The sequence below is a fragment of the Phascolarctos cinereus genome, unplaced genomic scaffold (assembly GCF_003287225.1).
Source record: "Phascolarctos cinereus isolate Bilbo 61053 unplaced genomic scaffold, phaCin_HiC Scaffold_726;HRSCAF=1367, whole genome shotgun sequence".
NCBI classification, from domain to species: Eukaryota; Metazoa; Chordata; class Mammalia; order Diprotodontia; family Phascolarctidae; genus Phascolarctos; species Phascolarctos cinereus.
The window spans coordinates 348,829,956-348,849,539 of record NW_027556098.1 but is presented as its reverse complement, the minus strand read 5'-3'; the positions used below and the strand labels follow the sequence as shown (position 1 = coordinate 348,849,539).

At 40.8% G+C, this 19,584-nt stretch overlaps 1 protein-coding gene across 1 annotated transcript; it reads right to left on the bottom strand.

Moving 5' to 3' along the window:
- Nucleotides 1–1,786: 1,786 nt before the first annotated feature.
- Nucleotides 1,787–10,512, bottom strand: LOC110195155 (E3 ubiquitin-protein ligase TRIM68). Its single transcript, XM_020967783.1, is given in 5 exon segments — nt 1,787–1,863; nt 1,866–1,985; nt 1,988–2,115; nt 2,335–2,504; nt 10,402–10,512. Coding segments are annotated over 5 exon segments (606 nt in total).
- Between the last annotated feature and the right edge of the window lie 9,072 nt (nt 10,513–19,584).

Below are 19,584 nucleotides of genomic sequence, written 5' to 3'. Positions count from 1 at the left end.
ACCCTGCGTCCTCTGACGATGGGCATCCTTCTGATTTCGTATTCTTCCCTTATAACTAACATTCCTAGAGCTAGGTAGGAGGTTTCTCTGAGCTGAGCTTTGAAGGAAACTTTCTATCCTTAGTATTTAATGGAACAGCAGTTGCTTAGGTGTGTATAGCAGTTGTTCAGTCTCTTCGACTCTTCGTGCCCCCATTTGGGATTTTCTTGGCAGAGACACTGGAGAGGTTTGTCATTTTCTTCTCCAGCTCATTTTACACATGAGGAACTGAGGTAAACAGGGTTAAGAGACATACCCAGGGTCACCTAGCTAGTAAGTGTCAGAGGCCAGATTTTGAACTCAGAGATGATTCTTCCTGCCTCCAGGCCTGGCACCCCATCCACTGAGCCACCTAAATGCCCCATGTAAGCAGTACTTGAGCTCTTTGAAGTGAACCCAGAAAGGCAAGAACTGTTCTCCCTTTTGTTCTACTTGAGAAGAACAAAATTGTATTTTTTGTTGTTTGTTTAGGCCTTACTAAAAGAAAACAAGATCAAACAAGGGTTAGGGGCTTTCCTTGAGGAAGATGGGAAGGTTATAATTGGCAACAGAGGGAATGCAGTTACTAAATTCTTATTACGTTTTTCCCTCAGGTCACATATGCAGTCAGTTGCCAAATCTTGATGTTTCTACCTCCACAGTAGTTCTCACATCTATTTCCTGCTCTCTATTGCTCCAACCCCGACCCTGATTCAGTCTCTCATATCCTCACCTGGACAGGCAACAGCCTCCCACTTCATTTCCACACTTCAGGTCCCTTACTTCTCCAATCTATCCTCCCCATGGCTGCTGCCAGTAATGTTCCTAAAACAGGTCTGACTGTGTCACTACTCCAAAACTCCCCTGGCTCCCTATTGCCTCTAGGATGAAATATAAATACCTGTCTTTGGCACTTAAAGCCCTTTACAGCCTAATCCTACTGAGAATAAAAAAAATAGTAACATTGTATGTTTAGACATAGGTTTGTTGGAAACAATTTTATTTAAATTATCATTATTTAACATCAAAGCCCTTTCTACATTGGAGAAAGAGTTTTCAAACTGGAATAATCCCCTACGTATCCTTGGACATGACTGTACCACACAATGACTTGAGGTAACATTCACAGAAATCTTGAACAAAGAAAGGATCATAATGTGTTGCCTATCAGATAACATTAATCCAGTTGAGTGCATCCTCACTTCATCTACTCAGCAAAAAGCATAAACAGAAAACCATTTTGAGAGAAGTTATTATTAATAACCAATAATTTGGGGAGATCCAGAGTTTTCTCCTTTTTCTAAAGTCCTGGTTTTTAAAAGTTCAATCTTCTGAAGGACATTGCAGATAATGAGTATTCTGATTCTACTTTCAAATCTGGAAACTTTTATAAATTGTTGGAGAGCTCCCCCTCTCTTAATTTTGGGTCACAATCAAAAGACAAAAAGAGATGGTTTTGCCCTGGATTCCTGTTACTGCTTCACCTCTCAGCCACAGTGTAAAGGACTCAGTCTAGTCTCCCATGGATGTCCCCTAGCAACTCTCACTCAGAGATAAAATAGTCAGAAGGCCTGTGTTGTTAGCTCTAATGCTATAACAGGGACAAGTAGGGCAAGAGGGATTCAGAAAAGAAACAGTGGGAAGTGTGAACATGTGGGAGCCATTGTTAATCATGTTGTAGGAGATAATCTGGGCCTCAGAGAGATCCCCACTTGACAGGAGGTGGGGTTAGGGGCAGGAAAGGATATTGATCAGAGCCAGCCTATATTCATCCCCCTTCCTCTGTCTCAACCCAGAATCCATACTGGGGTGACAAACAGACCTCATCCTTATAACCCACAGATTACACACACCCAGCCCTCCCTCTGCTCTGGATCCCACCTCCACTTCCCAGTAGGATCTGCCTGAAGACAGGCTCTCAAAGCCCAGGACAATATTGTGGTGGTAAAATCGCTCTGGATGGTCAGTAGGTCCAACTTCGTCTCTCTGTCTCTCACGCTTCTCCTGTCCTCAGACACTATGAGGTAGGCATAGGTTATGTTTGGATTGAGGGTAACTTGGGCTAGGAAGAGAAGTCTTGAGTTTGACACTAGAGGACTGGCATATGGAAAGGGGCAGGGAAGGAGGGAAGACAGGATTTCTGAGACACAGACAAGGCAATGGGTTATAGGCACTAAGGAGCCAGGAAGGGTGAAGAGGACCATATGAGTGTGGAATAATAGATTTTATGACCACATCTGTAAGGTTCAAGTCCACTTCACTTTTCTAGTGTGAACCACTTCTACCCTCTTAACCCCATATCTCTTATCTGCAAACATTCTCAGGATCTCTCTCATCCCTGGCACAAGACACACTGTCTTTAGTCCCAGAAGAACAGGCTTTGGCAAATGAAGACTCCAGCCTTCACTCCTGGGCACAAGCCATACCCATTTACCAAAGGAGAAGTCTACAGTCCCATCTTCATCATTTTCTTTTTGTGCTCCGTTCTGGATTTAGAGGTGTGCAGAGGATTGAGGATTTTGTCCTCTGTAAAATGAGAAAGTAGACTAGAAATTCTCTCTGAGACCCTGGGAGAAAGGTCTTACTAGGGATGTGACCTTGAGCAAGTAGAAGAACTGGGATGTGAACTCATGTGCTCCTTTCCACTATACCATGTTAGGGTGTCAGGGCTTTTGCAGACATCCTCATCTTCAGAGGCTAATGAAAAGAAATCACTTTAAAGGCAGAAATTCCAGGATGGAGAAGGGAAGCCACCCCATTGCAAGCCAAAGCTAGTGGAGGGAGGAACTTGAGGGACAAATGGGATCAAGTTCCCAGACCTAGGAGAAAATCTTCTCTTTGGAGCGATGGGTCTTAACCAATTGTCCATGGATAGATTTCAGGGGATCCATGAACATGGTTGGAAAAAATTACACATCTGCTTAAAAAATATAATCTGTTACCTTTTGTAATCCTGTGTACTTTATGTATTTAAAAACAGGATTTTGAAACAGGATCCATAGGCTTCACCAGACTTTCAAAGATATCTATGATGCACAAAAGAGATAAGATCCCCTATATTAGGTGATGTCTGAGGCCGGAACTGACCTCTGGGATGGATGACAGGTCCTGACATTCTACCAGTGGTGCATTTCCAAGGGAAGAGTATAAGAACTCTACAAGTGATTTCCTGTGAGTAATATGCTTTATAAACTTTGAATGTTACAGCTTTATATAAGTGGTTAATATCATAGTTGTTGCTATCAAGAATTATACATGCCATCTGGGGGTGGGGGGAGGGGTGAGATGGAGTGAAAATTTGGAACTCAAAAACTTGTGGAAGTGAATGTTGAAAGCTAAAAATAAATAAATTTATATTTAAAAAAATTTTAAAAATAAACCTTAACCGAGAAAAAAAAAAAGAATTCTGAGGAAAAAAAAGAATTCTGAGAGGAAATCTGTTTTAATGGGGAAAAAAACCCTCTTATCCCCATATTTTCCCACCTGGATTGGGGGCTCCTTGTGGTTATGACTTAGAATCTATACCATGGGCAGGCCACTTAACTTTTTTTCCTGCCAAATGTTAGTGAGCCAGTCTCACTAATACTGGAATGCTCAGAACTACACAAGCAGGCCTAGAGACAGCAGTGCCTGTAATCAAGAAGCAATTTAATTAATCAATTTCAGAGTGAGAAATGCTCTCTAAATTGGAGTAAAAGCATACATAAATCATAGGAGGGGGTAGGAAGGGTGGAGGGGGATTACAAACAATCATTTCTCAGGGCCTGAGTGGTTTCCCTCCCCCAGCCCAGAAGTCCACAATCCAACAATTCTAGAATCAAGTCTTGGGGGGTCTAGGGTTTGATTGATCATTTCAAGCTGCATTGTATGTTCTGACCCCTGAGCCAGAGAGTCAGCTCTTGAGAAATCTAAATTATTAGGTTATTCATTATATATATTGTATCTATTAATATAAAAATCATAATGCCCTTCACACAAATTACTCACCGCCAAGTCTTAACATGTCAAATATGCTTAAGGAATCATGGAAAGGGGATGAAGGTTGACAGGGGTAGAAATAGTTTCCCCTGGACAAAATGAAGTGCTTCTGGGGTGGAAGAGTCCTGCAACTGAAGGCATCTTCCAGTTTTAAGGTTCCTCCCAACTTTGACATTCTATATTTTTAGAGTTCTTCCTTTCCTCCTCTGGCAGATGAGAAGGTTTGACAAGCAAGGACATTTTTAATATTAGATTCCTTGGTCTTCTATCTCCCAGTCTACTCCACTGGATATTATTGGGGATTATGAGAAGCATTTAAGTAAAGTCTGGGGACCTAGGTTCAGATCCAAATTCTGTCACTTACCGATTGGCCTTGGGCAACTCACATTACCCACTCCATCTCCTATTCCCTCTGTTTTGTAAAAGTAAGGAGTTGGACTAGTCCTCTAAGACCCCTTTCAGCTCTAAATTTATGATCTTGAATACTTAACGTGAGGTGAATGCACCAATACCTCTCAGTTCAGAGGCTGGGTGTTTGAGGATTCTAGGGACAACATAGTCTATACTGTGTAATCCAAGGCCACTTTAGATCCCAAAAGGCTCTGTTTCTGTTTCCATTCTCACTCCTCTTCCTCTCTCCCATGCCCCTCCTCCTGTTCTGGCCCATTATGAGGCAGATTGTTCAAGATGTCCTGAATACTCTGGGGAATTAAGACATAGGATGAATGCAGTGTCCTTTATTAACACATAATACAAGTTTTATGGAGGGAGGCCAGTTCATGTTCCCTTGTCCCCATGTCTATACAAAGGGAGGTAAAGGTGTAGATGAGATTAGGATTAACATCATTGGGCCATGCTTCTACTTACTAAGATAAGGCCTCTTCACATCCCACTCCATGCATTTCCAGGCCTGGGTATTTCCTTAGACTTTTGTTAAAACTTGTATCTTTGCAAACAGATGCTGATCACTATTAGGTCAGACCTGAGAGGCTGGGTAGGAGTTACTTCTATAGGAAACCCAGGGGGAAAAACAAGGAAGGAGACTGAGAAAAAGCTTTTCCAAAAGCACCAAGGACTGGGGTTTTTGTGAGAAAGGGAAGAGAATTGAAGGCTGAAAATATGACCGGGAGTGGGGGGAGAAGGGGGAGGGGGAGGGGGTGAAGAGTGAATGTGCTTAATAGTTGCCAGGCTGCCTAAGGAGACCATTTTGAATGAACTCCCAATTCCCCTCCATGTTTCTTCTTCACCTCACAGCCTGATTGCATCCCCCACTAATTCTGGGGTCAGTGTTTACAGGCACTATTAGCTTGGCCCAGACTTTTCTTTATCCCTCCTCCACAGAACCTCAGAGTTTCTAACCCCAGTTGTACAAATACAGCAATCTACTTTATAGCCTTCCTGTCCAAGGGTTATCCAACTTCTGATTTGGGTTCTCCAGTGATGGAGAACACACTGTACTCCTGGGGTAGCATATTCCCATTGTAAATATCTCTAAGTGTTGAGGGAGAATAGGAGGAAGGGAGAAAGCAGGGGAATGAGAGCCTTTCAAGTGCCTGAAAACAGACATTATGTCCGTTCTGCTTAGTCTCAGAAGGGAAGACCTGGAAGCTGTAGAAAGTAAACTTTTTCATACATTGGGCTAAGATCTACCTAAGTCACCATTTCATTGCTCCTAATTCTGATTTAGAGACCCAGAGCAAAGAAAGGACAAACAGTAAGGGTATGTAAAGGCTCCAGTAAAGGGAAAGGGGGATGGTGAGGCTATGCCCCTGTCCTATTGCCTTTTGGAGGACATAGATTGTGTCTACTAGAGCCCCAGTAAGATAGCTCTTAACATAACTAACCCAGGCAAAAGAAAATGATGAGGCTCAATGACTCCATTTGTGTTCCTGCCCTCTGAGTATTTTCCCAAGCTCAGGTTGAGTCCTAGTTAGTATAACCCCACTGCCCCACACCGCCAGGGAAGGAATGAATGAAAGTCCCTTAAAAGGTTGAAATGTGTATATTCTATCACCAGTAAGGGAGAAGAAAAGGGCAGCTAGGTGGGGCAGTGGAAAGAGTACAAGGTCTGCAGTCAGGAAGACTTACTTTCCTGAGTTCCACTCTGGTCTCAGATACTTCCTAACTATTGTTTCCTCATCTGTAAAATGAGCTGGAGAAGGAAATGACAAACCATTCCAGTATCTTTGCCAAGAAAAATCAAAGATGCAGAGTGAGGGCCAACAAGACCTTTTAAAACTAGGTGTGTCTTCCTTCTAAATGTCCTGACAGGACATCATTTGGACCTTCCCTGGCAAAAGCTAGACAATCCTGATTGGCAGACATTTTTATAAAGAAGCAGGATGAAAGTTCTCAGCTCCTCCCTATTACTTCACCCTAAGGAATTTAGTGGAGAAGACTGTTAGCTAGGTACTGAACTCCTAGAGAAAGGAGGGAGAATAACTCAGAGGCTAGATTACCAGAAAAAAGAATCCAGACAGTGTGATAGATAAGTGAGGTGAACTTCCAAAGAGGAGAGGCTTCTGAGTGAGGGTCAGAAAAGTGGCAGCTCTGGCTGTTGCAGCGTTTGAGAGAAGTATCATCCAGCACTACATATTACAATGAGGGATAAAGTGTCTCTGGGGAGAAATCCAGGTTACTATGAGTGTCAGAAAATGGAGAGTATGAAAGGAAGGTCTCTGAGACAAAAGGGAGTATGGTACCAATAGATTCCAGAGGGTGATTGCAGAAAGTGGAGGGCAGAGGTGGACAGAAAATGATTGGGGGAAGGGCTAGGATCTGAAGGGCTGAAAATGAAGTCTGCCCTGGGAAGAGGGTTTCCAACTCATCAGAATGAATCTGAACCACAGTGATAAGGGGAGTGAAAGTATTATTTAGATCAAGATAGAGGTAGAAAGGTCTTTGGGTATGATATTCCAGCAAGCCCTGTAATGGAGACTTGTAATCTCAGGTAAACTGTGACTTGGGATGGTGGGTTGTTGTTTGTTTGTTTGTTTTCCAGCAGGAGTGGTCCTGTATGATTCTTTATTATCCAACCAGGGAAAGGTAAGTAGGAGAGACTTCCTAGATATTAATGGCAGCAGGGAGATCTGTGCAAAGAAAGAGGTTTCTAATTTCAGGCAGCCACGGCCCGGGCAGTAGGACTTCCTTAAAGACTAACTAGTTCAATCATCTCCTATGGTGTTAACAGGATTCTACTGAGCCAGTCTCTAACCTGTGAATACCTGGTGCAACACAAAGCTGGCCTACAGACAGGAATGCCAGTAATCAAAAGTAGCAGTTTAATTAATTAATTTCATTATGAGGAACAGATTTACAAATTGAGAATTCTCTTGATCAGAATTCCACCTTTTCTCTGGTGAAGGCAGAGATTATACGCATAAATCTCGAGTGGGGAAGGAGGGGGGAGGTGGATTACAAGCACTCATCTCCCAGGGCCTGAGTGGTTTCCCACTACAAGCCCACAAGTCCACAATACAGGGGTCCTGGAGTCCTGTGGGAACATTATTGTTTCAGGTCCTTGGGGGTCATTACTTGGTGGGTCACAGGACCAGAGTTCCGTGACAGGAACAAGTTCTACAGTCTTTGACTTGCTTCACTTAAGGTACACAGGCCCAAGAATGCAGTGGTTGTGAGAGTGTAGTCAAGGGTTTGACTGATCATTTGAAGCTGCGCTATAGGTCTGACTCTCAAGCTAGAAGAGGCAATTTCAGAATCTAGTCTTTTAGTATATTCATTACATATATCCTATCAATCAATATGAAAAATCACAATTCCCTTCACAATGGATAACAAAATTGATGCTTGTGAAGGAAAGTGACCTAGCGATGGGCAAATCAAGGGCTATACCAGGTCTTCAGAGTACCAGCCAAAGCTGATCTGATGGGGACTGCAGGGATCTCTCTGCTGGTACAGGATTCTCTTGCTTTGCCCATGCTTGGATCTGGGTCACAGTTCTGGGTAGCGGTCCCCAGGGCGAGGAGGAGCGCTGGCATGGTGGAGCTTGTAGTGGCTGTGGAGAGAAAACCCTCACAGTTACAAGACTTGTGGTCACTCATAGACCAGAGCACAGGCCAGGAAAGGGGTAAACACCTCACCCTTGATCATAGCACCTTGGAAGAACTGAAAATTTACAGGTCCCTGGAAGTATCTCTGAAAACAGCTGCACAAAACCCCTGAAGCTTGGGACAGTATATTCTCCACACTGGAAACAGACTCCTACCTTAACAAAGAGTTTATAACTCAAACAACTGGCCGGGATCATGAGCAAGCAGCGCAAAAAGAGTCAGACTATATTATCTTACTTTGGTGACAAAGAAGATCAAAACTTACAACCAGAAGAAGACAACGAAGCCAAAGCTCCTACATTCAAAGCCTCAAAGAAAACTATGAATTGGTCCCAGGCCATGGAAGAGCTCAAAAAGGATTTTGAGAAGCAAGTAAAAGAAGTAGAGGAAACACTGAGAGTGATACTAAAGGAGACCCAAAAAAATACTGAAGAAAATAACACCTTAAAAAATAGCCTAACCCAAAAAGGCAAAAGAGGTCCAAAAAGCCAATGAGGAGAAAAATGCCCTAAAAAGCAAAATTGGCCAAATGGAAAAGGAAGTCCAAAAGCTTACTGAAGAAAATACTTCCTTAAAAATTAGAATGGAGAAATTGGAAGCTAGTGACAATTTGAGAAATAAAGGCACTGTAACACTAATCCAAAAGAATGAAAAAATAGAAGAAAATGTAAAATATTTCATTGGAAAAACAACTGACCCGGAAAATAGATCCAAGAGAGAGAACTTTAAAATTATTGGACTATCTGAAAGCCATGATCAAAAGAAGAGCTTAGACATCATCTTTCAAGAAATTATCAAGGAAAACTATCACCTCCTGAAAAAGATCCCAAAAGGAAAACTCCTAGGAATATTGTAGCCAAATTCCAGAATTCCCAGGTCAAGGAGAAAATATTTCAAGCAGCCAAAAAGAAACAATTCAAGTATTGTGAAACACAATCAGGATAACACAAGATTTAGCAGCTTCTACATGAAGGGACCAGAGGCCATGGAATATAATATTCTGGAGGGCGAAGGAGATAGGACTACAACCAAGAATCACCTACCCAGCAAAACTGAGTATAAATCCTTCAGGGTAAAAAATGGTCATTCAATGAAATAGGGGACTTTCAAGCATTCTTGAGGAAAAGACCAGAGCTAAATAGAAAATTTGACTTTCAAATACAAGACTCAAGTGAAACATGAAAGAGGTAAACAGGAAAGAGAAATCATAAGAGACGTATTAAGGTTGAAGTGTTTACATTCCTGCATGGAAAGATGATATTTGTAACTCATGAGTCCTTTGTCAATATTAGGGTAGTGGGAGGGGAAAAATATATGTATGCATGCATAGATAGAGGGCACAGGGTAGGTTGAAGATGAAGGGATGATATCCGGAAAATAAAATTAAGGGGTGAGAGAGGATTATACTGGGAGAAGGGGAAAGGGAGAAGTGGAATGGGGTAAATTATCTCACATGAAACAGACAAGAAAAGGCTTTTACAGTGGAGTGGAAATGGGGATAGTGAGAAGGAATGAGTGAATCTTATTCTCATAGGATTTGGCTTAAGGAGGGAATAACATACACAGTGGGGTATGGAAATCTATCTTATCCTACAGGAAAATAAGGGGGGAAGGGGATAAGAGAGCAGGGGTTTGACAGAGGGGAGGGCAGATTGAGGGAGGGGATAATCAAAAGCAAACACTTCTAGGAGTGACAGGGTCAAAAGAGAGAATAGAATAAATGGGGGTAGGATAGGATGAAGGGAAATATACTTAGTTGTTCACAACAGAACTACTATGGAAGTGTTTTGCATGACTACACATCTATAACATGTAACGGGATGCTTACCTTTTCAGTGAGGGTGGGTGGGGAGGGAGGAAGGGAGAAAATTTGTAAACCAAAGCTTTAAAAACATATGTTAAAAATTACAAAATTTTTTTAAATAAAATAAAATAAAAACAGAATATCAGCCAAAGAATACTCCTGTAGTACCATTATAGTTTTCTATAATGATGAGAAAAGATTTCCTCAATTTTAGGTTGGTCAATGCTCTCTTTAATTCTTCACTTAAGTCATGTTGTGAGAGGCTGTGAAAACACAAAGACATTTTGTTCAATATTTAGCTGAATTTCTTTGTAACCCTGATGTCTGTATCCTCAGTTAAGGACCTTCTTCTAGTCACTTCTACCTCCCATCCTTTCTCCCGTGTTTTGGTGTCTGTAACTGCGACTGTAACTATGACTCTGTGTGTGTGTATGTGTGTGTATGTGTGTGTGTGTGTGTGTGTGTTTATGAAAGTTACTGTAAAATGTTTTTTAAAAACTCATCTGTTACATCTGAAGTAAGTTTAAGATTTACCTTTCTAATGCCTTCCTCATGACTGCCTGAATGATCATCAGTAGAACACTTTATATGCATGGACTTCATTGGGGGCAGGTCCAGCACAGGCTGGACAGAATCTGCCCTCATAATCAGAGCCTAGACAGATGGTCGGTCCTATGTCTGGGTTCAAAAAACACCAAGTGGACAAATGCCAGAAAGGGGGAAACATGGATAAGCAACGTATGAAAAACATCTGGTTTTGCGAGTCTTTATGAGTAAACAGTATGACAAATAAGACAAAATAGCTAATGTGAATTTAGGCTTCATTAAGAGAAGCATAGGGTTACAAAAGGAGGCATGGGTTAGTCCTTCTGTACTCTGCCCTGGACAAGCCATGGTTGGATCATTGTATTCTTCTGGAGACAAAGGGGAGGCCCTCGTTTTCGGAAAGATATTGAGAAACTGAAGGATGTTCAGAACACAAGGATACAGAGGGGAATGACAAATAAGGAAGGAAAGAAACAAGCATGTATTAAGCACCTACTATGGAGCAGTTACTCACTGGAACATTACAAATATTACCTCATTTAATTTTCAAGACAACCCTGTGAATTAGGTGTTATTGTTCTCTCCACATTACAAGGAATCTGAGGCAGACAGATTTACGTGACTTGCTCAGGGTAACACAGCTACTAAGTATCTAAAGCCACATTTGAACTCAGATTTCTTCCTGATTCCAAACCTAGTGTTCTAGCCATGGTGCCTCCTCCACAGTACTGTGTGTGGGTCAGATAAGGAAGCTGAGGGAATAAGAGGAAGGCAGGGGTATGGTGGCTGAATTTTAGTATTTGAAGGTTAGGCATGAGAGGACTTTATTTTTTTGGGTTTGATTTTTATTGTTCTATTGAGGCAGGCAGGTGAAGGTAGAGATAATAAATATAAAAATAAATTTAATCTCTCTCCACATATATATGTATGTGTGTATATATGTATGTATGATACATTAACATATACATGCATATTTCAAATAAGCCTGTAAGTAATAGAGAGGCCTGATTAAGTACAGGATGGACTTGACCAGTGATGTCAAACCCAAATATAAATTAACCCATTAAAGTCACATATTGATTTAGAAGAGGGCAAATCTACCTTAATAAACAGTTTATAGCTCAAGTAATGGGCTGGGATCATGAGCAAGCAGCGCAAAAAGAGTCAGACTACATTATCTTACTTTAGTGACAAAGAAGATCAAAATATACAACCAGAAGAAGACAACAAAGTCAAGGCTCCTACATCCAAAGCCTCCAAGAAAAATATGAATCAGTCCCAGGTCTTGGAAGAGCCCAAAAAGGATTTTGAGAAACAAGTAGGAGAAGTAGAGGAAAAACTGGGAAGAGAAATGAGAGTGATGTAAGAAAATCATGAAAAACAAGTCAACAGCTCACTAAAAGAGACCTAAAAAAATACTGAAGAAAATAATAACTTAAAAAATAGCCTAACCCAAATGGTAAAAGAGGTCCAAAAAACCAATGAGGAGAAGAATGCCCTAAAAAGCAAAATTGGCCAAATGGAAAAGGAAGTCCAAAAGATTACTGAAGAAAATACTTCCTTAAAAATTAGAATAGAGTAATTGGAAGCTAGTGACTTTATGAGAAATTAAGACACTGTGAAACAAATCCAAAAGAATGAAAAATTAGAAAACAATGTGAAATATATTATTGGAAAAACAACTGACTTGGAAAGTAGATCCAGGAGAGAGAATTTAAAAAATTATTGGATCATCTGAAAGCCACGATCAAAAAAAGAGCCTAGACATCATCTTTCAAGAAATTATCAAGGAAAACTGCCCTGATAGTTTAGAACCAGAGGGCAAAATAGAAATTGAAAACTCCACAGATCTCCTCCTGAAAGAGATCCCCAAAGGAAAACTCCTAGGAATATTGTAGCCAAATTCTAGAGTTCCCAGGTCAAGGAGAAAATATTACAAGCAGCCAAAAGAAAAATTCAAGTATTGCAGAAACACAATCAGGATAACACAAGATTTAGCAGCTTGTACATTAAGGGACCAGAGCGCACGGAATATAGTATTCCAGAGGGCAAAGGAGATAGGACTACAACCAAGAATCACCTACCCAGCAAAACTGAGTATAATCCTTCAGGGGGAAAAAATGGTCATTCAGTGAAATAGAGGACTTTCAAGCATTCTTGATGAAAAGACCAGAACTGAATAGAAAATTTGACTTTCAAATACAGGACTCAAGTGGAACATGAAGAGGTAAACAGGAAAGAGAAATCATAAGAGACGTATTAAGGTTGAAGTGTTTACGTTCCTGCATGGAAAGATGATATTTATGACTCATGAGATCTTTGTCAGTATTAGGGTACTTGGAGGGAAAAAATTATGTGTATGTGAGTATGTAGATATAGATATAGATATATAGATATAGATAAAGATAGATAGATAGATAGATAGATAGATAGATAGATAGATAGATAGATAGATAGATAGATAGATAGATGGCACAGGGTGAGTTGAAGATGAAGGGTCTTACCTGGAGAATAAAATTAAAGGGTGAGAGAGGACTATACTGGGAGAACGAGAAAGAGAGAGGTAGAAGGGGGTAAATTATCTCACAAAAAAAACAGAAGAGAAAAGGCTATTACAGTGGAGGGGAGACAGGGAAAGGTGAGAGGGAATGAGTGAATCTTTTTCTTATAGGATCTGGCTTGAGGAGGGAATAACATACACACTCAATTGAGTATGGAAATAGGTCTTACCCTACAGGAAAATAGGGGGAGAAGGGGACAAGAGAGCAGGGGAATGATAGAGAGGAGAGCAGATTGGGAAAGGGGGTAATCAGAAGCAAACACTTCTGAGGAGGGACAAGGTCAAAAGAAAGAATAGAATAAATGGCAGGCAGAATAGAATTAAGGGAAATAGAGTTAGTTTTTCACAACATGACTACTATGGAAGAGTTTTGCATAACTGCACACGCATAACCTATATTGAGTTGCTTGCCTTTTCAATGAGGGTGAGTGGGGAGGGAGGGGAGGAGGAAATGTGGAACCCAAAGTTTTGAAAATAATGTTTAAAAAAAATGTTTTCACATGCAACTGGAATATGAGAAATACAGGAAATGGGGTACAGAAATCTATCCTGCCCTACAGGAAAGTAGAAGGGGAAGGGGATAAGAGAAGGGGGGGGAGATACAGAAGGGAGGGCAGACTTGGGAAGGGATATTCAGAATGCATTCCATCTTGGTGTGGGGGAGGGATGAGATGGGGTGAAAATTTAGTGCTCAAAATCTTGTGGAAGTAAAGGTTGAAAACTAAAATAAATTTTTAAAAAAATATTATTGAATATAGAAATCTATCTTACCCAACAGGGAAGTAGGATGGGAGGAAGATACATAAAGGGGGGGAGGGGTAACAGAAGGGAGGGTAGATCAGGGAAGGTGGTAGACAAAAGCAAAACACTGGTGAGGTTGGATAGGGTGAAAGGAGAGAGAAGACAAACAGGAGGAAGAATAGGATGGAAGGAAATACACAATCTTAACTGTGAATGTGAATGAGATGAACTCTCCCATAAAATGGAAGCAGATAACAGAGTAGATAAAAAAAAAAAAACAGAATCCTACAGTGTATTGCTTACAAGAATTCAGCTCACTTCTGAGAGTCTGGTCCAATCAACAAGTGTTTTGAGTTAGTCAAGGCGCCGAAGTCCAATGGACTGCTTCAGATGCCACCCTTCAAGTACAATAGTATTCTATATCCGGAAAATAGTACTGACCATGTGTTGCCTATTAACATGGAGCAATTAACTATCCATTCACACTGATGATCAAAACTTTGGAGACAAACAGAAAATCCACAAATCCAGCAATTACCTGATCATGCTGTCTTCCTAATATCAGGTTCCAGTGAAGCCATTAGAGGCTAAATCCACTGAATACAACTTTTGGAATTACAAAGAAAAGAAAAACAGAAAGGACAAGAAACTAAAATTTTCTCCACCTAAAAAGAAATTAAGCTCAACTGGAAAAGGAAAAAGTAAATGCCAGAAGAAAGAAAGAAAGAAAAGCAAGAAAAGGAATGGAAAGGAAAGAAAGGGGAGGGAAGAATGATTTCCTGGATAGAAAAGCAAAATCTTCTTTCTAATGAAATCCTGGGTCTAACTGGTAGGAATTGTGTTATCAAACTCCCTTCATTGCTCTCCTAAACTGGAATGGCCTGGCTGCCTGCCCAAAAAAAACATAACTTTCTATCACGCTTCCTCCACCACTCTACTGGACTGACAGGGCTGTCTCTGAGGATGGAAACTATAATAATAAAGTCCCTTCCATTGGAAGGAGTCCAAGGCCATTCTCTCCAGTACCTGCCCCCACACTCATGGTGCCTTTACCACTACCAAAAGCCTCATCCACTCACCTCCTTCATGCTACACATTGGCACCATATCCCTAAGAGGACTCCATGCTGAGGACAAACCCCTACGTCCACTCATTCCTCATTGGGAAGGAAGGATGGTAGGAAGGAAAGAAGGATGGTAGGAAGGAAGGAAGGAAGGAAGGAAGGAAGGAAGGAAGGAAGGAAGGAAGGAAGGAAGGAAGGAAAACAAGCAAGCACTCAGAAGTGAACTAAACCATTTCCCCTGCCTAATATAAGCTAGGTGACTAAGTGGCTAGAGTGGTGGGCCTGGTGTCAGAAAGACACTATTTGTAATACAGCCTAAGACACTTCCTAGGTGTCTGTGGGACTTGGGGTCTCCAGCTGAAAAATGATGAATAATCCTAGCCACATAGGTCACAGGGGTGTCCTGAGATAGGAAAAAATGAGAGAAAGGGCTTAAGTCTACCTCATCCCCAGCCCCACCCCCACCTTCACATGTTGGAGAAGATGCCTGAGTGGAGAAGGTTGTACTGCCCTCATTGCACAGATGCCTCAAGGACAAAAAGAAGTGGAGCTAATTGGAGGCCCCTATGAAGCCCCAGAGGCAAAGCTGCTCCACTTGACCAGCTCAGGCTAAAGCAGTCTGCCTTATCAAAAGACACACAGGAAAGAGGGAGGCTGGGAAAAGGAGAGAGAGGAGGGGGCCCTAATGCTTTCTGTGCATGTCCTTTTCTGGCTTCCCCGCTACCTCTGCCTCTGTTCCTTCCTTGGTATCCCCTGTTGCCAGCAATCAAGTAGTGCACCAAACGGGAGAGCACAAAATAAAGAAAAACGTGGGCCAGGCAGATCAGTAAAGACTGACTCAGTTTATTCATCTGAGGATACAGCATATATAGAAAAAATCTAACCTAACTTCAAAGAATCACCCCTGTGAGACACTCCCCAAAACATCTGCTGAGGACATGACAACATACATTTCCTCATTATCAGGGTTCCTAGATTGGGTTGTAAACTCCAAGGCTTTCCCAGGCGCCTTGGTGCCACCTGCACAGAGGAGTGGTGTATGAATCTAAGGGTTCAAAGAGAGAAAGGAATGTTCAAGAAAGCCTCCCCTGCTTGGGAAATTGGGGAGCCAACTTCCTAATAATGTGAGCCCTAGAGGTCAAGACCAGGTGAGAGTTAAACCCTGTCCTGGATCTTAAACCCAGATCTGACTCCTTTAGGGCTGGCACTCACAATCCCCAAGGTGTTTTAGATCAGACACAACTAAGGTCAAGAAGGGGAAGGTTTGTGGAGGTGATTTTCAAGCAACAAGTTCAAGTCAAAAAGAAGGAGGAGGAGAAAGAAGAGGAGGAGGAAAAGGAGGAGGTGAAAAAGGCAGAGGAAGAAGAAGATAAGCAAGAGGAGGTGGATCATCTTCCTGGTGAGAATCCTGACAGTTGATCTTTGAGCATCACTGGCATAGGGAAGATCTGATTAAGCTGAATTTTGTTCTTTATTGAGGAAGATCTTATGGTAGGGGTTTGTCTTAATGATCTAGTAATCTCTGGGCTATGGCACCAGCATGCAGATTGAATGGGATCTGGGTATTCCAGGTTAGAATATTTACCTCCTCTGTGGGGCAGGTACAGGGGGAAATGGTATATATACATATATATACATATGTGTAGGTGTGTAAATGTATGTATGTGTGTACATACCTATGGAAATATACAAATACTCCCATTTTAAGAATGGGCTCACAAGCAGACTACAATAGTAGTGATGTACATATAAAGGATATGTGTAGGGAAAGGAGTAACTCAACTCCTAGATTTTTATAGCTTGTAAATCTTTCTTGAGTGCATAGTTAATATTCCTCTCCAGTGCTAGGGTTCACATTACAACAATATGACTCCCACATTACATTGATAGATAGATAGATAGATAGATAGATAGATAGATAGACAGACATGTATGCATGTATATGTATGTGTATATATACACACATACATATACATGCATAAGCACATATATGTGCATAAATACATACATACACATGTATATGTATATTTCTATTCATTGATGCATTCATTTATTTTAATTTTCCTTAGGCTTTATTTCCAAGAGAATAGGGTGATATAAATTCAGGGTCATAGCGATCAGAAATGAATATAATTGAATGTAACAAGACCAATATGGGAAGGTACGAAGTTCACTGTCCTATTTAAAGATAAGACACCAGGATACATCTGTAGCCCCACCATGGTTCTCTAGGACCCCAGAGCTGTACTTACGTCTTCTGGTCTTAGACCCTCATGGTCTTAGACATGAGAGTCTACATCCTATGTGAACCCCCATTTTTGTCTCCCCATCTTCTACCGCTCAAGCTGACACACTCTCTTTTCATCCCTTTTTAAGACTGAAAATCATAATCAATAAAGTATTAGTAGTTTCTATTCTTTACTTCAATGAGTCTTATTGGGGTACAGGTTTTTCTGCCAAACATAACACTAAGGAATGAATCCCACAAGCTTCTCCTTGTGACAGGCAGTGTCTCACTGGTGGAGACAGGCAGAAGTAACTGCAGTGACAGTCTGCACCTGACAGAAAAAAAAATCTGTCAGCAACAGTGATATTAGAGTCCAAATGTGGTGGCTACACATTGATGGGGAAAATGACAGATTAGGCAGGTGAGACCAAGCACACACAGATAAGGTCTGTAACAGAGATGACAGAATTACAATAGGTTTCTTAAAATATCTGAAAAAGGTGATGACATTAAATTACTGAGTAAAATTTCATTGACATGTAATATGTGCTTAGATAATTTTTATAGTAAAACAATTGACTAGAAGGTACAGAGAATACAAGATTCCACTCTATCTTGACTATAAAAAAGCATTTAATTCAGGCACTGTCTTACAAACTATCTCCCAACCTTCTTTTAAGATCATGTAAGATTCTTTGATATAAGCACCAAGAGAGAACTTTGACAATTTCAGGTTATTAGTACCAAATGAGGCATATAGATGATACATGTTTGCTCAGGGAATTGGTACTGGTATTGGCAGAATCCAAATGGAAGAGAAATTCCCTATAGATGATGAAGTCCTCTATGTGCTTTTTTTTCTGAGTCATATTGTATTGGGTGCACCACATTCCAGAACATTACAATACTTTCTTTATGAGATTCACAACCATTAAAAAGTTCAGTGTAACAAACTACAGGGGAAAAACCAAGTGGATAAAGAAGGTCTTTTTACCCAGACTATGATATGCAGTTGAATGGACAGTCTATTGAACTAGTCTACACAGGAGAGACTCATTTTGCAAATAGGCAATGATCTAGGACCAGAAATAAGCAGGAACAATAACATAGACTGGATTGTGTAGGGGGCTGAGTCCTTATGTAAAATCTCTAAGTCCTTATAGACTTTAGGGGTCAGTACATATAGAGGCTTGTCTTGGGATAAACGCTGCCATGACTCTTGCCCTAGCTCCCTTTGTTAGGGTTTGTTGATTCTAAGTTCTCACTCATGCTTAGCCTTGAGGCCAGGTGGCTGACTCAGGTAGACAATACTAAGAACTGGGCAAGGAAAACAATAGATATGAAATTTGGAATTAAAACTACTGTCTCATGAGAAAATGAGGATCTTTAGCTGCTTAGATTGTTTATGTTATTAATTAGCGCTTGTAGATCATTTCTCATGGTACAAAGCTGTTTTCTATAGTATATTATCATGTAACACCTGAAATAAACTAGTCTTTGATCATTAAACTCAGACTTGGCTAGCCCGACTTTTCTTTCTCCAGTTCTTCCCCTTTTTTCTTTCACTGCTCTGTCTTGCACCATGTCAGCTGCTGGCAGTTGGCGCCCGACCAGGGATGACTAGATCCTTGGATGGGAAAACTTTTTACCCCGGGGGGATCAAAGGGGTTGAATGTGACACAGTGGCGCCTTACCAAATCAGAGCTCTTCTGCGACAAAGGATAGAGGTAAGGGGATTTATTCATGTTGAAAGAAACATGACACCAGGCTTTTTCGGGGATTTCTCTGCTCTCCCTTTGAAATGGGTCAAACTCAATTTAAAAATAAAGAGCAATACCTTCAAGCTTTCTTTCCTCTCATTTGGTTAAAGTGTGTTCTCCCTGGAGAAAACTCATTCTCCAAAACCTTAAGGAAAATTTTGCCCAGTTTCCATAACATCTGGAAAACCACGAAAAGAAAAAAAGAATAAAATAAAATAAAATAAAATAAAAATAAATATTATTTGATTTGTGCAAGGAATTTCTAACAAACCCCTCTGAGCTTTTGGATTTTCCCTGTCATATTTTTTCTGTATTTCTTCTGTGTTTGTCTGTGTGGCATGAGTGAAGTATCTGCATGTAATCTGATAACCTTTAGCAACTAGGTAGCAAGAATAGCATTCCAGGAGCTGCAGCTGGACTCTGGAATGCCGCTTTCTTTCTCCCTTCTCCCTCCCTAAAACTAGCTGCCTCACAGGAGCATGTGGATAGGAGGGAGAAAGAGAGAAAAAATACTTTATTATTTAGGTTATATGATTGGTAAAAGGCAAGAAAGTTTAAGCATGCAGGAATGAAATATGGATAGAAAGAAAAGCATAATCTGTTTGCATGAACAGTGTGAACAGAGGGTTTGAGAGTAAAAGTTTTGGGAACTTTTAAAGAATTGTTGGAATTTTTTTTCTCTCTCTCTCTTTACATTCTGGACTCTGGACACATCCCCAAGTTTGGCATGTGGATGGAAAGATAAAAAAGAAAAGTTGTTGGAAAATTTTCTCTTCCTCTCTTCCACATTCAGCTTTGGCCAGGTTGTGGCGCCCAACTT